The following is a 21,472-nucleotide window of genomic DNA, read 5'->3' on the forward strand; positions in this document are numbered from 1 at the left end:
TTCAGTTGGTATTAGCTATGATTAAGCAATGTGTTAGTTATGTTGGAGTCTTTTAAAGATTGATATTGATGATAATCCTCTAAAAAATTAAATTTTTGCCGTATTTGCTACGGGGGTATATTTTTAAAGTAGAATTGCATTTGCATCAATATAGAAAGTGTTGCAAAAATAAAAATTTGGAGTAAGTAGCGATTTTTTTAATAATTGTATGTTAAATCAAATTTTTGTACTGGAGTAGTTACTGTAGTAAAATTTTTGAAAAAAAAAAACTAGTAAAATTATTAATGAAACTCAAAAAACAACAATTAGAAGTCTCCCCCTCAAAAAAAAAAAAAAAAAAAAAATTCTATCCCGTGACTCCGTATTAAAAAAGGTGGGTAAGAGAGAGAAGAGGAAGAAGGTGATGATGAACACCGGGAGCAGCATCGGAGGTGGCGGCGGAGGAAGAACATCATTTGCGTCGACGACGTTGGGATCAGTAAAGAGAATACGAAAGGAATTGAAAGAGTTGGAATCCCATCCTCCTCCTCTCTCCTCCGCCGGCCCCATCGCCGACAGCCTTCACCACTGGCTGGCCACCTTCCTCGGCCCTCCTGGTGCTTTTTCATTCTTATTAGTATTCAATTTTGGTTTCATTCTTTAACATTCAATTCAATTGAATTTGTGTTTTCCCTCAGGGACACCTTATGAAGGCGGTATATTTTTCCTCGACATTCTGTTTCCCAATGATTACCCATTTAAACCTCCCAAGGTGTCTACTCATTTCTTTTGTCATTTCCCAATTATTATTATTATCGGATTGTTATATTGTTAATTTTAGTGAATGTAGGTGATGTTTAAAACAAGAATTTATCACTGTAATGTCGATTCTTCCGGCAACGTTAATCTGGACATTTTGAAGGATGGCTGGAGTCCAGCCCTAACTATCTCCGAGCTCCTACTCGCTGTTAGATCCTTATTTCTCACCCCTAACCCATGTAAGTTTTACCTTTCTTCTTTTTTTTTTTTTTTTTTTTTTTATGGGGCTTTGCTGTTACTCTTAAGTTTTATTGTCAAGTTATGATAATGTGAATATGAGCCAGGCCACCTTTTGTTTCCTTATTTTTCCAATTACTTCTATTCAACTGTTGTCAACTCTAGTCTCTAGTGGTTCAAGAGCTGTCTGAATTCAGTTTCATTAGGAGACAGAATGATTTTAGGGGATGGGAACTAGTTAGGTGTGTAAACACAAACATCTGCTATACTACTTCCTTTTTATAATCAATCAAACCTACAAAAAACTAACCTAATATTGTATTTGACTGTTTGTCCTCTACTGATCAAGAGTATCAGAATTCAGTTCCATGCTGTCACACACTCAAACCTCTTAGTAATCTTTTAATTAGTTTTGTCTTCTTTTGCTCAAGTGTCTTCAACCCCCCTTTTATTGCTGCTGCTTGTCTCCTCCTCTTTCATGTTGATTCCTCCTCATGTAAACCCATATTGGTGGCTCGGGTGAGACAAATAGGTTCATCACCTCACTCTTTAGGTTGGTTCATTACAAGTTGATATATGTGAGTGGGAGGCTAGTACCATTCAGAGGCCAGAGCTTGTATTTTGTCTCCAATAAAGCTAAGGCTTCCATTTTTTTGAAAGTCTAGGTACTGGTGAAAAGGCTCTAAGGCTTCCTTTGGCAAAATGCCTCTTTCTCTTTGAGTCAGCACTTTGTGAATTCAGTATGCATTTTCATAGTAGGTGTATTCTATCAGAGTCTTAGTTGCTGACTGCTTCAGATTGGACATGGTTTAGGGACTAGGGATCTCACATGGCCCTTGGCTTCTTCACATCTAAGCTACTCTTGGCTCTGATTAAAACTTGTGATGGCTCAATAGCTTTAAGATAGCTCTGTAATTGTTTTTATAGTAACTAGAGCTTTTAAAGTGTTTAAGAAAAATACTTTTTAGAAAATAAATGTGTTATACACGGCACGCTTTATGATTTTTGTTTTTGTTTGATATAACATGTTTGGCACACTTGCTGTTGTTCTCTGTGCTGTTTGCATCCAACTTATTGGCCTGAGATAAATATTGACACAAGTGTTGTCTGCAGACAATGCTCTGGTGCCTTCCATTGCACACTTATACCAGGTTGATAGGAAAAGGCATGATGAACTTGCTGCTGAATGGACGCATCGGTTTGCAAAATAAAAGGAGCAATGAAAGATTAAAGATTTGGGATATCTTGGAACTTACTTCCTTTGTACGTATATAGAAGAAGAAATGCATGTCCAATATGTTAGCTAATTCTAGAGGTTTGTACAATTGTAGCAACAACTAGTTGAAGGTTTCTAAAAACATGTCGTTACTCATGTTTGTCCGTTTAGGTTGAACTTAGGGCTTGTTTTGATTTATTGAGCTGAATTGAACTGATTGGAGTTGAACTGAATAGTGCTAAAATGAATTGTTTATGAGAAGAAAATTAAAAACTGAATTGAACTGATTAGAGCTGAATTGAATTGAACAATCAATCAATCAATCAATCAATCAAAGCCTTAATCCCAAAAGTGGGGTCGGCTAACATGAACCAAATATGATTATTCCGTGTAGTCATCAACATAAATCTTTCTCCTCCATCCCTTACGATCCAAAACTTCATCCTCACGTAAATCCATGCACTTCATATCCTTCCTCACTCCTTCCAACCAAGTCATTTTTGGCCTCCCTCTTCCTCGTTTAATCCCTCCATGATCCCACTCTTCCACTCTTCGCACCGGTGCACCCACGGGTCTCCGTCTTACATGTCCAAACCAACGCAGACGATTTTCCCTTAATTTATCTGCAATGTCTGCCACACCTACTTTCTTGCGAATAACCTCATTTCTGATTCTATCTCTTAAAGTGTTTCCACACATCCACCTTAACATGCGCATTTCCGTAACCTCCATCTTTTTAATATGCTCTTTCTTAGAAGCCCAACATTCTGTACCATAGAGCAACACTGGTCTTATGGCAGTCCTGTAGAATTTTCCCTTCAACTGTAGGGGAATGCTGCGGTCGCATAACACTCCCGTGGCCGCTCTCCATTTAAGCCACCCTGACTTAATTCTGTGGGTTACGTCTTGATCAATGTCACCATTCTTCTGGATGATCGACCCAAGATACTTAAAACATTCACTCATGGTCAAATCCTTTCCATCCAAACTCACCACTTCATTGCTTGTCCCCCTCTGAGTGCCAAAACGACATACCAAATATTCAGTCTTACTCCGACTTAGCTTAAACCCTCTAGATTCCAACCTTTGCCTCCATTGCTCCAACTTAACATTAACCCCGTCCTTAGTCTCATCCACCAAAACGATATCATCCGCGAACAACATACACCATGGAACCTCATCTTGAATTGGTCTAGTTAATTCATCTAGAACCGTTGCAAAAAGAAAAGGGCTTAATGCAGACCCTTGATGCAATCCGATTGTAATAGGGAAATCTTTTGTCAACCCTCCGCATGTCCTCACATTTGTTGACACATCCCGATACATATCCTTAACTAGGTCTACATACCTTCGTGGGATACCTTTCTTCAACATTGCCCACCAAAGTATCTCTCTTGGCACCTTGTCATATGCCTTCTCTAAATCAATAAAGACCATATGAAGATCTTTCTTCTTTACCCTATAAAACTCCATCATTTGTCTTATCAAATGGATTGCCTCCATAGTAGATCTCCCAGACATAAAACCAAATTGGTTATCTGAATTGAATTGAACAGAATTATTGAAATATTGTTAGTGTTGGAGGCACGCTAATATAGCTTACTCTCTAGTGCTATTTATTTATTTACTCGTATTTCATTCCAAATTGATGGGCAATATTTATAATTTGTCTAAATACATGCCTTTGAATTGACCATATATATATATATTTTAAACGGGAGTTGACCATGAATTTCACAAAGAGTATATTGGCAAATACCGGAATACTGTCATTTCATATCACTAATATGATACGGAGTAATATGAGGCATTTAATTTCGCATAAATTAAATATGTCCGTAGTTTACAAGCTCTGTTGGCTGTTGCTCATTAGTCATTATACTCGTAGTTGATACCAACACATAAAATAAAATAGTCATCTCTACCTACCTCTATTCCTATATCCAAGAATATAAACTCGTGTATAATCAGCCATTCACCATTAAGCAGTGGTCAATGCTGTGATTTATCAACTATTCACGTGGCAACCCCCTTCTTCTTCATCTCCTATTCTCTCTCTCTCTTTTTCTTTCTATTCTATACTTTTCATCTCAGAAATTTTAAAAACAGATTATAATGGAGATTTTGATTCAAAGAAACCAACTGATTTCCGCTGGGTTGAGTGTTGAAGAAGCCGACATCTTTTATGAGACCCTTCATCATATAATATCCAGTGCTGATGTCACCCGTGCTCCGGCTGAGGTGTGGCGTGAAGTGGTCGCCAGAAAGCTGCTTAAACCCCAACACCCTCACTCTCTTCATCTCTTCCTCTTCAACACGCTCTACTCTCATTGGGACTCTTCTGTCCTCGGTCCTCCTCTTTACTGGTTCCCTTCCCCGTATGTTCTTTTTTATTCACTATTATATTATTACGGAGTATTGTTTCTTCGGATTTAGTTGTCGCATTACTAATTCAAATTACGCTATCTGACTTACTTGGCAGATATGAATCTTGCTATACAAATTTGGGTCGTTTGATGGAAGCTCATGGTCCTAGGCTATTGGGGAAGTCATACCAGGATCCTATTACTAGTTTTTCCACCTTTCAAAAGTTCACTGTTGATAATCCTGAGGTCTCTTCTTCCTAAACTATTCACAGAAATTGTATCAAATCTAAGCATTGCAATCAGTAATCAGCAACTTTGTTTCATGTTATATTTCAGATTTATTGGTCCTTGGTTCTAAAGGAACTTTCAATTTGGTTTCGTCAACCGCCAAGGCGTATACTTGATGATACAGACAACTCGAAACCCGGTGGAGTGTGGTTTCCCGGTGCTGTTCTTAATATAGCTGAGTGTTGTTTGTTACCTATAAGTCATCCTAGGAAAATGGATAGCAGTGTGGCTATTGTATGGAGAGCTGAAGGAGCTGATCATTTGCCTGTTCAGCAATTGACTTTGAAACAACTACGAGAACAAGTAATGTATGCTCTTACATAACCAAATTCGTCTTTGTTTTCTTCATTTTTATCTATTTATTGGGGCTGAGATTTTTATAACATGGTTTGCAGGTTGGTTGCTAATGCTTTGGATGCTACTTTTGCTAAGGGTGATGTCATTGCAATTGATATGCAAATGACTCCTGATGCAGTGATCATATATCTGGCAATAATTCTGTCAGGTCGTATTGTTGTATCAATTGCTGATAGTTTTGCTGCAAAGGAAATTGCTACTCGTTTGCGTATTTCCAAAGCTAAGGGTATCTTTACTCAGGTCTGTTTTCAATTATCTTTAATGTGTATACTCTTACTTACGCTGCTGCAACATTTGCTTATTGCCTAGTTACAAGTGAGTGAACAGAGTTCTAGTTAGGATGTTACTTTAACTCATAAAGATGAAAGGTATACAGGAGTTATGTTGGTAAAGTGCTTGGTCGAATTAATTTGTTGGATACTCCTTGTTTTCTGTATTGCATATCTATGGTGCTACTTTTTGGCAATGATTAAGGTTTCTTATCTTATATCAGGATTATATCTTAAGAGGAGGTCGAAGATTTCCTCTATATAGGTAAATGCCTCTTCTCTGTATTAATTCTTGATTTTGCATGGTAATCAACTCTATTTGGAAGCAACTTTTGTGTTTGATGAACTATGGTTATTTCAACCATTGTAGCCGAGTTTTGGAAGCTTCTCCATGCATTGCTATTGTGGTCCCAGCTGTGGAGGAATCTGTAGATGTGTCATTAAGGAAACAGGACATATTGTGGAAAGATTTTCTAGCGCGAGGGGGCCAGACCACGAGGTACTCCCTCCATTTCAAAATTGATACACCATATCTTTAGAGGGGTTATTCACACAAATCAAGGAGATGTTTATGTATTTATTGGTATATAATTTGACAAGTACTATTACATTGGATCTCTGTACTAATTTTGTTTAACTTTTCACAGAATGATTCCTTGAATGATTCATGTTACCCAACTCCAAATCATATTGGGACTAAGGCTTTGTTTTCGTTCTTGCAATGTTATATTGGTGGTTTAAACTAGCTAGCAGTATCACCTTATTATTTTAGTTGACAGATAAGGTGGAATTAGAAAATGTAATTGGACTGATAATATAAGGTGTAAGGAGTGAATGGGGTGTGATGTATTGCAGACCTTTAGGATGGGAGTTAGTCTTGAAAGAACATTCCTGGCTGGTTTAACCTCATCTACCTGAAAACAAATCATTGTAACTGTTTTAAAGAAAAAATGTCTAAGCTGGTTAGTGGCAAAGTAATGTTTAATTGTGATTGCTGCAGAACAGGCTAGCTAGGCATTTGGTAGGTTTGAGTGCATTTGTTCCCTTTGGTGTGTGCGCATTTTTTTTTCTTCCTATCCCTTTACTTATTATTCATTTCAAGTTTGGTCTTATTTTTATTTCATTTTGCACAGACCTCACGAATACTCCCCAGTGTACCAACCAGTGGATTCTATAACCCACATACTCTTCTCATCTGGGACAACTGGTAAGGAGATATTATCATTAATAAGCACCATAAACTCTTCCCCCACATACACCCCCCTTTAATATTCTCTGGATATGTTTATATGTAAGTGATTTGATGATTGGCTTGACTTATCAACTACCTTTACCCTATGTATCTGTTGTGCTATGTGATCTTGATAAATCTTTGAAAAATAGGGGATCCAAAGGCCGTACCTTGGACTCAGCTATCTCCAATCCGAGCTGCTGCTGATTCATGGGCACACTCAGATGTTCAAGTTGGAGATGTCATGTGCTGGCCGACAAATTTAGGATGGGTGGTGGGACCTATATTGCTCTATGGATGCTTTTTGAGCGGTGCAACTCTTGCTCTATATCATGGATCACCTCTTGGGCGGGGTTTTGGAAAATTTGTTCAGGTTTGGCTTTAGGCTTTCTACCTCTTACTAATAAATCTTACAGACCAACAATGCCTTTTGGTCTTTGGTGCTTGAGGAGATATATTGTTTATGAGGATGCGTAAACTTGTTTATGCATAGTAGTATGCTATTAGAGGTGTAACTCAGAAGCTTGCTTAACTTCAGGATGCTAGGGTTACTTTATTGGGAACTGTGCCAAGTCTTGTGAAGACTTGGAGAAATACACATTGTATGGATGGTCTAGATTGGACAAGAATAAGGTAGTATTCACACTCAACTCTATAATTTTATTTCGTCAATTGGTGGTTCTGTACTCAAGAAGACTGTCTGTGATCCTGTGTAGAGCATTTGCTTCCTCTGGAGAAGCCTCCAATGTAGATGATGACCTTTGGCTTTCATCAAGGGCTTATTATAAACCGGTCATTGAATGTTGTGGAGGCACAGAGCTAGCAGGAAGTTATGTTCAAGGCAGTCTGCTGCAACCGCAAGCCTTTGGGACATTCAGTACTCCAACAATGTCCACAGGATTTGTGATCCTTGATGATTGTGGCAATCCTTATGTAAGCATCTTCTAGGTTTAATTATTTAATATTTATAGGTCAATCTGCACTGTACAGATATTCTATTGATTATCATGCCAAGCTAAAACCACTTATAATATGTAATATATCATTTTGCAGCCAGATGATCAATCATGTGAAGGTGAAGTGGCTTTATTTCCTTTGCTTCCAGGAGCAACAGACAGATTATTGAATGCTGATCATAATGAGGTGTATTTCAAGGGAATGCCTCTATACAAAGGAATGGTATATGCTTCTTCCAACATAAAACTGTATAATTTTATGCTGGTTAGATATCTAAACACTAATCATGAACTGAGGCATGGCTGATTGATCTTCTGATTCCAACCCAAAGACATGGTTTACAAATGAACTACTTTAATGCTTGATATAATCAAAAAGTACAGAAAGCAGAGTTGATACCTTTCTTTTCTTTTTTTTTTTTTTTTTTTTTTGAACTTTATAAAGCTTTGAACTTTCTTTCTTTTTTGCTATGAATCCTCGTAGAAAATATATGTTTATGTTCTTATTTTTGCAACACCAAATATATCTTAACCTGTGAAAACTTGGTTTATTACTAGACTTGTTGCGCATGAGTGCTGTCTTTTGAAACTGAATGATTTCTGCATCTTTTTTTTTTTTTGGGGTGGGGGGGGTGGAGGTTGAGAGGGTGAATGAGTCAAGCTTATCCCGTGCTTATCAGATTTAGGCTTGGCTCAGTAAGCTCAATCTTGCACTCACGCTTGGTTCAAAACTTGTGGAGAGGCTGGACTTGGTTTTGTCAACAATCTAAATATGTTTAAAAAAAATAAAAAAGAAGACAAGAGGACTAGATGAACCTTACCAATTAAAATCCATACAAGACCCAATTGCTCCGTGGCCTGGCCTTGGTGTTTTTTTTTTTTTTTTTTAATCATTTACAGCTTTGACTTGTGAGTTTTATGTATGCAGCGCCTCAGGAGACATGGAGATATTGTTAAGAGAAGTGTTGGAGGGTACTTTGTTGTACAGGGCAGGGCTGATGATACCATGAATCTTGGTGGTATCAAGGTACAGTAAATTTATGAGTTTATTCTGGACTTACAGAACTTGTGTTGTAATGATTGGGGGGTAGAATGATCGATGGTGTGCTTGTAAAATAACCATTATACACGTAAGAAGTTTTTTTTTGTTTGGTGCAGACAAGTTCTGTTGAAATTGAGAGGGCATGCAACCAGGCTGATGACAGGGTGTTGGAGACTGCAGCAGTTGGTGCTGCTCCACCACAAGGTGGTCCTGAACTGCTGGTTGTATGTGTGGTTCTAAAGGACGGAATCAATGCTGATCCAGAAAAGCTAAGGATACAGTTCTCAAAAGCAATTCAGCGTAGCCTTAATCCTCTTTTTAAGGTGTGGTATCTCCTTTGCTTGAATAATTTCGTTTCTCTTTATGCCTTGAATAGTGGTAATGCAGTGACAGAGTATGGAAATTAAGAAAGCTTCAGAAAAGCACAACTTTAGTTGTCAATTTGATAAGACTTTTTTCACCTAATTATTGACTGGCAGGTGAGCTTGGTGAAAATTCTTCCGGAGTTTCCACGAACTGTCACAAACAAATTACTGAGGCGAGTATTGAGAGAACAAGTGAAGCAAGATTTATCAGTAAGAAGCCGGATTTGAAGTAATGAGCTGTGCTTGCTTTGCATTTCAGTAAGTATATATGTCCCTCCACCATGATGGTATAAAATATAGATAAGTGTTGGATCGGAAAATGTATACTGGTATAGGAAATCAGTGTTTGATTAAGTAGTTCAGCAATGCAACATGTTATTGCTCTTTACTGCAACAGAATAATGATGTCATATATGTTTATTTAAAATCGTGCAATTATTGAATAAGAGAAAGCAGTGTTTGCTTATCGTACACTTGTTTAATGTGTCTGATAAATGACCTAAATCGTCTGGCTGCTTAAATCTTGACACTTGCATCGATTATTTATACCGAGCAAAGACTTGATCTGTAAGCTGAGTGGGATGAAAATTTGGTATAGGTACTGGCTGTATCAAGCATCAACATCTTTATTACTTTATAATTACTATATACAAGCATTTGTAACTTAAACTTCAATTATTGTTCAAACTTCAAATACATACTCTGTAATACAATACAATCAAGATTTAATAATAATTACATTTGTATCCAAGCTTATAGGTCTTAAAAAGTAATCCTGTATTCTTTTTCATTCAATTCTGAATTGTTTTTCTCATGCCTGGAAAGATCATATCTTAACACAATCAAGGGTTCCCTTGCCATCATGAGCTTTCTTGTAGAAGTACAAAGTATAATCAGAATACAACACCTTCCGGTACTTGGGTTTCTCATCACTCTGTACTAAAACTTCCTTTAGAGGTCCGATCACCTCGCTAGGTTTTGGGTTCACAAACAGGGGAATTGAAACCCTATCTTTACTTCCATTTGCTATTACATGGTGTTCTATGCTCTTGTACTTGCCATTGCTCATGATTTGCAGCGCATCACCAATGTTAATTACCAGTGCCCCAGAGATAGGTGGCACATGGACCCAGCTTTCTCCATCAGGTGCTCGAACGTAGAGTCCACCAATATCGTCCTGCAGGAGGATGGTAAAGGTGGACACATCTGAGTGCCGCCCTACTCCTACTGTAAGTTCAGGTTTTAGACACTTTGGGTAGAAGTTGAGATTAATCCTTTTGGAACCTGAAAGAAGTGACCATTTATTCTCGTTGATCTCATGGATGTTGAGTCCTTTCATCAAGACTTGTAAAAGGAACTTAATTACAACTTGGCACTTGTTCATGTAGTCCAGAAGTTGGTCCCTAAACATTGAAGGTAATAAAGATGATTATATTGCTGAATTTAGTGTTCTCATGAGTCATGACTTATATTAGTGATTGCATAGTGCAGCTTATTAATAGTTAGTTACCTGCAAATAGCAGGCCAAATAGCAAGAGCCTCATCATCGGAAACATAAAAAAGGCTAAGGTAATCCTTCCATTCTAAGGCGTTCTCAGCCTCGGGTATAAAGCTAGTGCCTAGCCTCACATGATTGGTGGGAGAGTTCTCCTTTAAATAATTCCTCTTGTCCTCTGGCGCCAAGGCAAAGAATGCTAGAGTTGCTCGTTTCACATTCTCAAGTACTTCAAGTGGTATCCCATGGTTGATGATTTGAAAGAATCCCCACTTCTGAGCAGCATCACATACTGATTTTACAACTGTTGGGTCATCCCACTTGGACACGTCGACTATGGGGATCGATGCCTCTTCCATGATCTTCATATTACAGGGCCTCTCTGATTGAGATTGTATGTACTGCTTTGGCAAGTCCTTCAACTCCATCTCGGATAAACCTTTCACTCCATGCCCTGATTTGACAAGAAAAGTTATCAGATCCCCTATTTCTGGTTCTTCTCCCTTTAACCTTAGTTGTTGATCCATTTCTCTTAAGCTTGGTGCAGTTGCGAAATTGCTGGTTGGTTATCAGGCTAATCCTTTATTAGAGTTCAATAATATGGTAGTTAAATTTGCTTTGAGTTCTTTACCTTGTTGAAATAATCTTCCTCCAATAAAGTCAGCAAACATTTAAGGGCTTGGTGAATATTTGATCATACATTAGCATAGATTGTTTGGAATTCCTTAGGAAATTTAGCAATAGATTAGCAACAACGGCAGGTCATGCAATTCTTTCCTCCTTTCAATTTCAGTCTAAGCCTTGTATATTTGTTATTCAATAATCGTTTTTTTTGAAGGAATAATCACTTACTCGTATTTATTTAGTTCTCCTTTATTATAGTACGTTATCCCCTTTTAATTAATAGTATGAATAACTTAACGTTCAAACAATCAAAATACTTGTAAGTTGTAACTCATTTTTTTTATTATTAAATAATTAAGGGCAATACTAATTTTTAATTGAAAAAACAGATTCTATCTCTAACTTGTAACAATGAAAATATGTTTTTGACTTGGATAATTAGAATGAAGCACTTAGTAACTACTAACTTAAAAATCTTATACAAGTACTTCATAATAAATAAATTAATAACAAAATTATGTTACACATAATAGTATTAATTGTCCAATAATGCAAAATATTGTTACTGCTTGTTAATAGTATTCATTTTTTTGTTCTTTTTTTTATTGCACCATAAAGGTTAGACATAAATTTTACTGTGGGCTCATAAATGTTAATTTACTTATGAAAATGTTGATTTTTTTTTAAATTTATATCCAAAAATGCCATTTAATAATCTAATATATATAAATAAAGTAGGCATTTTTGGAGAGCATTGGGAGCGCCAAAAGGTATATTTTCGACCAATCAAAAATTAGATTTTTATTTTATTTTAGAATTAAAAAAATCACTCGCCACCTAAACAAAAGTGACGAATGAAATTTTAAATTTTTGCCACTTAGGTAAAAACGACGAATAGTAATTTATTAGGATTTTAATTATTTAAGAACACTAAATTTTATCATTTTTATTTGTTACAAAACTAAATATCTGATGATATGATACTTTCATACAAAATTTTAAAACTTATAATGCAAGAAAAAAAATTAAGAGATCACCACAAAAATATTTATATACAAAATGTATATAAAAATTCGTGCATTGCACGCCACATAAGCAAAAGTAATATTTCGACCAATGAAAAATTAGATTTATAATTAATTTAGAATTTTAATATTCAGTCGCCATTTAAGAAAAATTTAACAAATGAAATTTGAGAATTGAAAACAAAAAATAGTAATTTAATATCTAAATTATGAAAAAAAAACAAAAATTATCTTTTATATTATCTTTACATTAGGATTTATATTATTTTAACAAATAATTAGAAATTAAAAAATATATTTTGATTTAATGATTTTATCTAACTATCCGATGAATGAGATAATATTTATTTCAATCTATATATTCAAGTTCTATATACATAAAATTTGAATAAGAATAATTTAAAATTTAACAAAATATTTTACCTTAAATTAATGTTAAAATAATAGAATAGAAAATAAAAACAAAAAAATATTAAGAAATTACAAAAAAAAAAAATATACAAAATGAAATATTTAAAAAACCGTGCATCGCACGGGCTTACATTTAGTTGTTTATGATGACGGGGCTTCTTTCAATTAAGGTATGTTCACTTCAGCTTAATTTCAGTTCAGTTCAGTTCATCTTTATTTTCCTTCTCTCATAAAATATTCATTTCAGCTCTATTCAATTCTTCAGTTCAGCTCCACTCTGTTTTGTTCAAATCAGCTCCAATCAATTCAGTCCAGTTCAATAAATGTGATTAAGCCGTTAATGCCCTAGCCATCGTAGGACAATTAATATAATAAATAATTAATTAATTGATTAAATAAAAAGGTTGTACCAATAAAAACAAGTGAATCCAGCGGAAATAGGAGTATATTTTTACGCGACATTGGTTTTCTCTTCAGTCTTCACTGCTTTGTATTTATTCTCTTCAAGTCAGAAAAACCCTTCATTACCGGACATAGGGTAAGTAATTCTTTCTCATCTTTCAATTGAATTTGGGTTTTCCAGAAACTGCTTAAAAGCCTCTTTGTTTGTTGAAATTAATCTTTATTCTCCAATAGTTATGTGAGCTATTGTGTGGGTTTCTTAATTCTTGTTGTTATAACTAGCAATGGCGCCGCTTCTCTTCGAGGATATCTTCAAGATTCTCAAAATTGATCCTGATGGCAAGAAGTTCGACAAAGGTACCTCCTTTTTATGTTTTAGAACCCTAATTTTTTTTTTTTACTCAATTGCTTTTTTGATAAAATTGATTTTTTTTATTAACCTTAGATTAACTAAAATCAATTACCCATAAAGTTTATGCCTACTTTACCCAGTATCCTATTTCATATGTGGTGTTCAATTGAGTGTGGACCCAATTTTGCTTGCTTATAGTGGCTTTTTGTTGCGTGTATCCCTAGTTTCCTATTTCATATGAAGTATTCAATTGAGTGTGAACCGAGAAAAAAATTTAAGTATTTCTTGCTTTTGTTGCGTGTAGTTTCTCGAATTGAAGCACAGAGTGACAAGTTTGATGCGTTCATATTGCTCGATATTAACATAGACGTGTATCGTATCAACAAAGATAAGAGGTATACCATTGGATTAGCAACCACTCTTGATCTTGATGGGGTTGCTGACTCTGGCTTTTACAACCAGGTAACGTCTTATTATTGCTTTCTTCTTCCTGCGTTGCTCAACCTCACCTTGTTCTTTCTAATATGTTTTAATTGCCACTGATATGTTGCTTCATTGCATTTGTAATCACTTCAACTAGTGTGTAGTTGTTGAAGATAAGACTTAGTTGGAGGAAAATTGAGTTGTTCTTATTGATGGAGTGTTTCACATTTCATGTATATGTTACCTGTTTATAGGCCTGAGTAAATTGGAGATAGTCACAAGCATCTTTGGAAATGGCTTCAGATTTATAAACTGGAAACTGTTTTGACAAAAAGGGTGAACTTTGTTTTGTTTTGTCTTTGGCAATTGGAAATAATGTCATTTACTTGGTCTAATTTATGAGTCATAGTAGGATATGATTTGGTGCATATCTTGTGAGAAGTGAAAATGTGTTTACTAGCATGTGCTTTAGTGCTTGCAGCTGATGTAGCTGATATTGTGATGTGTGTAACTGTGTTTTAGTGCTTACCGCTGACAGAGCTGATTTTAGCTGATATTGCCTTTTTTGTTTTCTATGCTAAAGTAGTAATGTTTAATGTCTCAATCTGAAGTGTCCAGTGATAAGTATTCAGGTTTTAATTTTAGGGCCTTAGTGTCACGGTCCGGGAGTTTGGACCCCGAAACGTGCGGCGCGCTCTAGCCTTTTGGCGGCAAGAACGCTAGCCTTGAGCGGAAGAGGGGCTTGTGAGCACAAAGCAACACAAGCGGGCAATAGAATCTCAGGAGCACTCACGTCTATCTGGGCGACGGAGTGCGGGTGGTTGGGGCTTGTGACGGCCGATACTTCAAAGCGGGCACAAGCGGGTCCGAACCACGAGTCCTTAGCGCATCAAGTTGGGTTGGAGGGGAGCTAATATGCAAGTAAGACACAATATCTATAAAGGTCTAACAACAAACAAGCATAAAAGCAAGGCAACACTTGGTAGAAGGCTTTAAGATTTCATTAATCATTCGCCTTCTAAAGAGCTTTAAATGACATACAAGGAGAATCCCTAGTGAACACTGATCTGACAGTAACACAATAATGGGACCTCAAGCTAAGAAAACATAACCTAAACTCTAGGAAAACACTTAAATGGAATCTAATACATCAAAAGGAGTTGGATTCTAACATCCTCCCCCACTTAAGCTGTCGATGACCTCGTCGACTTACAAAAGTTACAATCAAAATTAGAAAACCCTAAACTATCTCAAGTTTCGGATGCGCCGTTGGTGCGGCTGTCTTCTGGAATCTTATCTGACTCTTGAGCTGGATCTTCTTTGTTGACGAGGAGCTTGTCTCTGGAGTCGCTCGGCTCGAACATCTTGTTGAGAGCTTCATCTCTAAATTTCCTCCTGGGAGTGGAATCTGTTGAATTAAGGGGGACAACTGCTTCCACCATCATCTGTTGGGGAGCTGCTTCCTTGAGACTGTGGTGGAGAGCTTCAAGTTGTGGCTGGTGCCTCTTGGGTGACCATTTTCTTTGTAATCCCTTGCACGCGCCCTGCGTTGTTTGCTCAACCACTGCTTTTCCTCCCTCTTGGGAGGTTCTTCTTTGGTGTCTCTTTGGTGTCTCTGGGCTCGTCGCTCTTTGCTTCGAACCTTGTGACTGATTCTGGTTTTGGCGGGTGTGTATCTGGGATGTTGCCAACTCCATGGGCTTCATCTCCCGCTTCTCTGGGTTTCTAGTGCGAGCTTGTTTCTTAGATGTTGCCTTCTTCTCAGGCTCCATCACTCGCATTGCCGAAAGGTATCGGACTTCTGGTTCTTCTTGAGGTGCTATCATTCTCATAGCACTCAGGCGTCGTATGGAACCCATCCTATATGTGGGCTCCTCATCGCTGCTAGTCTCTTTTGTGGCCTCCTGAACGGACATGGATGACAATCTCTTTTGGATCTTGTCAAGTTCTTATTTATGCTCGCAATCCCACCATTTGTGTGGACCTCGACAAAGTATGCAGTTTATCGCCCTTGTGTTTGCCGAGGATGCGCCGGCCCTCGAGTTTCCTGAGTTGTGGGAGGGGGTAGATGTTTGTCTCTGGGCATCACCTCCTCCACTTCTTCTATGATATGTATTAATGGTGGTGGACGATACTCGTGAGCCGTTCTCTGTACCCTTTGGAGAGCTTGGAGACGGACTGTTAGAACGTGTTGACGTCCCACTTGAATCCTTCTCGGATTGACGACCCTTCCCGACTGAGTAGTCCATCAATCTCTCAGCAGCACACATAGCAGCAGCGAGGGTATCAATATTCTGCCTCAAAATCTCTCGCTGCGCCCATTCCTTTAACCCGTTGACAAAGTTGAACACACGATCTTTCTCATTCATGTCTGTGATATCCAACATTATCGCCGAGTATTCCTTAACATAGTTGCGAAGAGAACCCTTCTGGCGGCACTCTTGCAACTTCATCCGTGCAACAAACGCTGTGTTGACGGGGTAGAATTGTTCTTTGAGTTCCTCTTTGAACTCCGCCCATGTCTCAATCTTGATCCTTCCTGCTTCGATGTCTGCGTGCTTGGTGCGCCACCACAGCTTAGCATCTTCGGACAAGTACATGATGGCAGTATCCACCTTCTGATCGTCACTCAGTTGACATATTCGGAAGTACTGCTCCATGTCGAAGAGGAAGTTATCAACTTCTTTCGCATCTCTAGCGCCACTGTAGTCGCGAGGTTTGGGCGGCTTTATCTTCGCCGCACCAACACCCAGTGCGTCTCTGCCCACAACGCGCGTTAAGGTAGCACATTTCTCAAGTGCTTCGTCGGCTTTTCCTTGAACAAATTGCAATTGTTCGCGGAGGGCATCTCTGTCAGCCATCAATTTCACAATTTGCTCGGCTTGCTCGTGTACAATGACTTGGAGCTCGGCCCATTTGTCCGCCTTCTCCTCGAGCCAAGCGAGCCTTTCTTCTACGAATTCCATCTTCGTGTAGCCCTCCTTGGTGCCTACACGGGTTGCTTGCGACGAGGTTTGAGCCTCGGCTCTGATACCAACTGTCACGGTCCGGGAGTTTGGACCCCGAAACGTGCGGCGCGCTCTAGCCTTTTGGCGGCAAGAACGCTAGCCTTGAGCGGAAGAGGGGCTTGTGAGCACAAAGCAACACAAGCGGGCAATAGAATCTCAGGAGCACTCACGTCTATCTGGGCGACGGAGTGCGGGTGGTTGGGGCTTGTGACGGCCGATACTTCAAAGCGGGCACAAGCGGGTCCGAACCACGAGTCCTTAGCGCATCAAGTTGGGTTGGAGGGGAGCTAATATGCAAGTAAGACACAATATCTATAAAGGTCTAACAACAAACAAGCATAAAAGCAAGGCAACACTTGGTAGAAGGCTTTAAGATTTCATTAATCATTCGCCCTCTAAAGAGCTTTAAATGACATACAAGGAGAATCCCTAGTGAACACTGATCTGACAGTAACACAATAATGGGACCTCAAGCTAAGAAAACATAACCTAAACTCTAGGAAAGCACTTAAATGGAATCTAATACATCAAAAGGAGTTGGATTCTAACACTTAGGCAGCAGAGTGTTGATGGGTTTTTCAACTTTGATGATGAAGGGCTGGTAGAATCTGAAGTCCTGATTCCTTGTAATTGATGCATTTATTTTGGACTATGGTTATTAGCATGAAATTACCCTTTTATTACTAAACTATCAGTCCATTTATTGGCCATGGGCTTAAAGCCATTGATTTAGGAAATATGCTTTTGTTTTGGTATGATTGAAAAGCTCGGTTCTTCTACTAAATACTAATCTTCCAGTACTATACTTGAAGATTAATTAACAGCTTGTCTTTATTTCAGACCTCAAGGGAAACACTAGCAGACAGATACGATTATGTCATGCATGGGAGAACTTATCGCATAACTGATATTGATTATGAAGGACAAGAGAAGGGGTTGGTTTTCAGACGATCTATCTTTATTTTCTTATTCTCTGTAAACTTTTTTTCTCTTTAATTGTGTGTAGCTTAACATTGTGGTATGTGTATTTACTTTGCAGAGAGATATTTGTTTCATTTGGTGGACTCTTAATGATGATGAGGGTAGACAAGAGTGTCAGCAAAAATTTTCAGCTAGACCAGAGGTTGTTCTTGTTGATGAAGAGAACTGAGTAAGCTTTCCAACTATGGGAGCAGATATCTGACTTGTCAAGCTGTAAAACTGTTTTCAGACAATGTATTGAGAATTGGATATGTGGTTTGACATAGGTATTGTCTTTCAAATATCCGAGCCCGATTTTAAAATATTGTTAAGAAGCTAGTTGTGGTATTTGAATGGATTCATTGACTATTTAGAATTTTAGATGTCTCTATTTTGATGCTAAATGAAATGGTATGAATGTAGCTTTATGAAACAAGGTTGTGTAGTTAAGGTTGCAGGTTTGTATTTTACTACTAATGCAACCTCCACTGGTTGGTCTAACAAGGTCTTATACGAAATATGTTACATGACTACAAGTAGCATGGCTTCTTAAATGCCTTTTTAACTCCCTGAGATGAGGAAACCTGTATGCTTCGGTAACTTTTTGTTCTGAAAGAAGCCTATTTAATTTTGGACAAAATAGCCCCTTTAAGATGTCTGGTTCTTCTTAAATCATGATTGTCTTGATGCAAATAAAAGAACAAATCTTTACCAATAAAATAACCCACAAGCCTACGTATTGTATCATTGTATGCAACAAATTACAGTGGGGTACATCCATGACTCAAATAGTGTTCAATCTGTACTCCCAAACGACTGTATAAGGTATTTAGGTGTTAACTTTCATCTGATAAGCCAACCACAGCCTGCTTAGGAACAAGATGATGTTCTTCCTCACTGCTTTGATCAGTATTAAATGTACACCAACCTCTTGTTTTACAGATTTTCATAAGAAAATACCACAATATCCCAAGTAGAGTCAACAAGGCACTCACAATGAACACAGTTCTGTTCGCGACTACCATTACATAGATAAGAAACACAGATGGTATGAAGCACATGATCACCAACCCCAGCATCTCCAATGGAACTCGATATGGCCTCTTTATTGCTGGCATTTTTCTCCTCAACCAGAGAAATGAGGCGAATTCTAGCAACATCCCCAAGCTATAGAGAAAGTTGACAGACGAAATTATATCGGTAAAGTCGAGGTATGAGATAGCAATTGCTATGACCATGGAGACTAGAATCCCAACCCAAGGGGTGCTGAACCGTTTGGATCGAACCCCAAAAGACTTTGGAACGATCCCAAGATCTGCCATCCCGAGAAATTGGTAAGCGCAGCTGCTCAATTGAGCTTCAAACAGACCTATAACTGATAAAACAGCACCAAGTTCCATCCAAACCTTGAGCCATTTCCCAGCAATGATTTCAGCAGCATCAGCGAAATACCCATCAACCCATTTCTCTTGATCAAGAGGAATTGATCCAGTGACAGCCAAAAGAGGCACCAAGTAACCCAAACAAGTGAGAATCCCAGCTGAAAACAAAGCTTTTGGAAAAGTCTTTTGAGGATTATCCACTTCCCCAGCTAAAGTACTTGCATTGTCCCAAAAATTCAAGTTCCAAAACAGTGTATTGAAGAACAAACTCCAATCCTTTTTTACACCCTTTTCGCCTAAACTCATCCATCTTGCAGGATCAATATTAGGGATCGAAATCAAAGACATGACAATAAATGGCAACAATGAAATCACCCCTAAAGTTACTGCAGTATACCCAACAACAGTCAACCCAGTATAATTCAGAAATGACAGCACAGAAGTTGACATTAAAATTGCCAAATAATGAGGAAACCCAGAAGATAGAGCAGGAATTACCAGTTTCAGATAGTCAATGCAAAGAACAGGATAAGAAGCTAGATTAATGACACCACTCAGGAATTTCCAGAACCCCATTTGAGAGCCCCAAAAGGGCCCAAAAGCCTTATGAGCCCAGATCACAAATCCACCGTTGCCGGGGAAGGTGGTGGCTAGCTCCGCCGTGACCAGAGCTTCTGGGATGCTCCATATAAAAGGGAAGATTAAGAAGCCCAAGATGGCTAACAGCGGGCCGGCTGATCTTACTGAGGGTTCCTCGCCGTACGGCCCGCCGGCAACTTCAAAGTAGATGAGGAAGATTAAAGGGAGGAGAGCTAGCTTTTTGGGTGACTTGGGTTCGAGTTGATTGCCATGATTGGATTGGTGTTCTTCATCTTCTTCTATGATTGAGAATGATGGAGTGGATGCTGAAGATGAATTTAGGGAGGAGAGAGAAACTCCCATTTGTCTGGAATTAGGCTTCGTTAAACTTGTCTTGTGCATATGGAGAGAATGGAGTGGATGGTATCTTCTTTTGGGGGAAGTTTTGTGGGGTCTATCTTGTGGCTTTCAATTCCAAAAATCTAATCTTTATGATTTCTGAATGTGTTAAATGTGATTGCAGAATACTGCAATACTGCAGGTGTAACAGTACAGTAATATAAAAAAATAAAATAAAAAAAAAAGGTAATGTTATATGTAGAGCGTGAAAAGCTGACCCGACCCGAAATACCGACCCTAACCCGACCTATTAACCGATCCATCTGAATCCGAAAAAAATGGTGACCCGAACCCGACCTAACCCGACCTGAAACCAACCCTAGACCCGAGTTGACCCGAGTATTTGAGACCCGAACCCGAACATTAACCGACCTAGAAACGACCCGACCCTAATGTAACCCGTAAATTATTGACCTGAACCGAACCCGACCTGAACCGAAATTGACCCAAACCCGTTTTAACCCGTCAAAACCCGAATTCTACCCGACTTGTTCCTAACCAGACCCGAATTCAACCCGACCTGTTCCTAACCTGACCCGAATTTAACCCGACCTGCTACAAACCCGACTCGAATTTCAACCCGACCTGTTACAAACCCGACCCGAATCAACCTGACTTGTTATTGACCCGACCCAAATTCAACCCGATTTGTTATTAAATTAATATGTATAGGTCGTTATCTCATGTTGGTATTGGAACAAAAATTGAATCCTAACTCTATTCCTTCAATATTTCACTTTGAATTTTAAGAGGTTAGTTTCACAACATGTTTTTAGGCACGAATTTCAGGGACGAAACATGTTTTCCCTAGAATTTGGTTGATTTTGGGTCGACCCGACTTCATTATAACCCGACTTGAACCCGAGAATGACCCGACCTGATTATAACCCGTAATTAATTGACTTGAACCGAACCCGACTCGAACCCGAGAACGACCCTAACTCGTTTAAACCCGTAAAGACCCGAATTTAACCTGACCTATTTTTCACCCGACCCGAATGTAACCCGACCTTTTACTAACCCGACCTATACCCGACCCAAACCCTATAAGATATATGACCCGACGTAACCCGACTCAAGCATGACCCAACCCGAACCCGACCCGCATATGTTATGACATTAACCCATATTGACCCGACCCGAGATGACCCGACTCACATTAACCCGACTCAAACCCGACCCGTTTACCCGAATTGACAGCTCTAGCTATATGTAGCCCTAAGGGCTATATATAAGCATTAAATGCATTCTTGGAAATTATACAAAGTTGGGAATTCATGACAAAAACACGCGTAAATTAGTGTAATTAGTGTTATATTTTTATGATTTCTTAACTTTTTACGATTT

The 21,472-nt window shown here is 38.4% G+C and overlaps 3 protein-coding genes and 2 pseudogenes across 3 annotated transcripts; 3 read left to right on the forward strand and 2 right to left on the reverse strand.

Moving 5' to 3' along the window:
* The first annotated feature begins 326 nt into the window (after positions 1–326).
* LOC145628361 (constitutive photomorphogenesis protein 10-like) lies at positions 327–2,240 on the forward strand. Its single transcript, XM_081680650.1, has 4 exons — positions 327–596; positions 678–751; positions 830–977; positions 2,089–2,240. The coding sequence occupies exons 1-4, from the start codon at positions 404–406 to the stop codon at positions 2,184–2,186; spliced, it is 513 nt and encodes a 170-aa protein (XP_081536776.1). The 5' UTR covers positions 327–403; the 3' UTR covers positions 2,187–2,240.
* Positions 2,241–4,122: 1,882 nt separating this feature from the next.
* LOC145626219 (putative CoA ligase CCL12) lies at positions 4,123–9,666 on the forward strand. Its single transcript, XM_081678650.1, has 14 exons — positions 4,123–4,569; positions 4,674–4,803; positions 4,894–5,153; positions 5,241–5,442; positions 5,696–5,736; positions 5,842–5,970; positions 6,605–6,678; positions 6,855–7,075; positions 7,241–7,335; positions 7,419–7,635; positions 7,756–7,881; positions 8,587–8,685; positions 8,817–9,023; positions 9,180–9,666. Exons 1-14 carry the CDS (start codon positions 4,307–4,309, stop codon positions 9,291–9,293), a joined length of 2,178 nt encoding a protein of 725 aa, XP_081534776.1. The 5' UTR covers positions 4,123–4,306; the 3' UTR covers positions 9,294–9,666.
* A 220-nt stretch (positions 9,667–9,886) lies between these two features.
* LOC145626190 (feruloyl CoA ortho-hydroxylase F6H1-3 pseudogene) lies at positions 9,887–11,087 on the reverse strand (annotated as a pseudogene).
* A 1,929-nt stretch (positions 11,088–13,016) lies between these two features.
* On the forward strand, positions 13,017–18,146 carry LOC145628363 (DNA-directed RNA polymerases II, IV and V subunit 8B-like). Its single transcript, XM_081680651.1, has 5 exons — positions 13,017–13,158; positions 13,305–13,379; positions 13,679–13,836; positions 17,646–17,740; positions 17,845–18,146. The coding sequence occupies exons 2-5, from the start codon at positions 13,307–13,309 to the stop codon at positions 17,957–17,959; spliced, it is 441 nt and encodes a 146-aa protein (XP_081536777.1). The 5' UTR covers positions 13,017–13,158; positions 13,305–13,306; the 3' UTR covers positions 17,960–18,146.
* A 339-nt stretch (positions 18,147–18,485) lies between these two features.
* LOC145628362 (putative polyamine transporter At3g13620 pseudogene) lies at positions 18,486–20,685 on the reverse strand (annotated as a pseudogene).
* Positions 20,686–21,472: the final 787 nt, after the last annotated feature.

This window comes from Chenopodium album, chromosome 4 (assembly GCF_948465745.1).
Source record: "Chenopodium album chromosome 4, dcCheAlbu1.1, whole genome shotgun sequence".
Lineage (NCBI taxonomy): Eukaryota > Viridiplantae > Streptophyta > Magnoliopsida > Caryophyllales > Amaranthaceae > Chenopodium > Chenopodium album.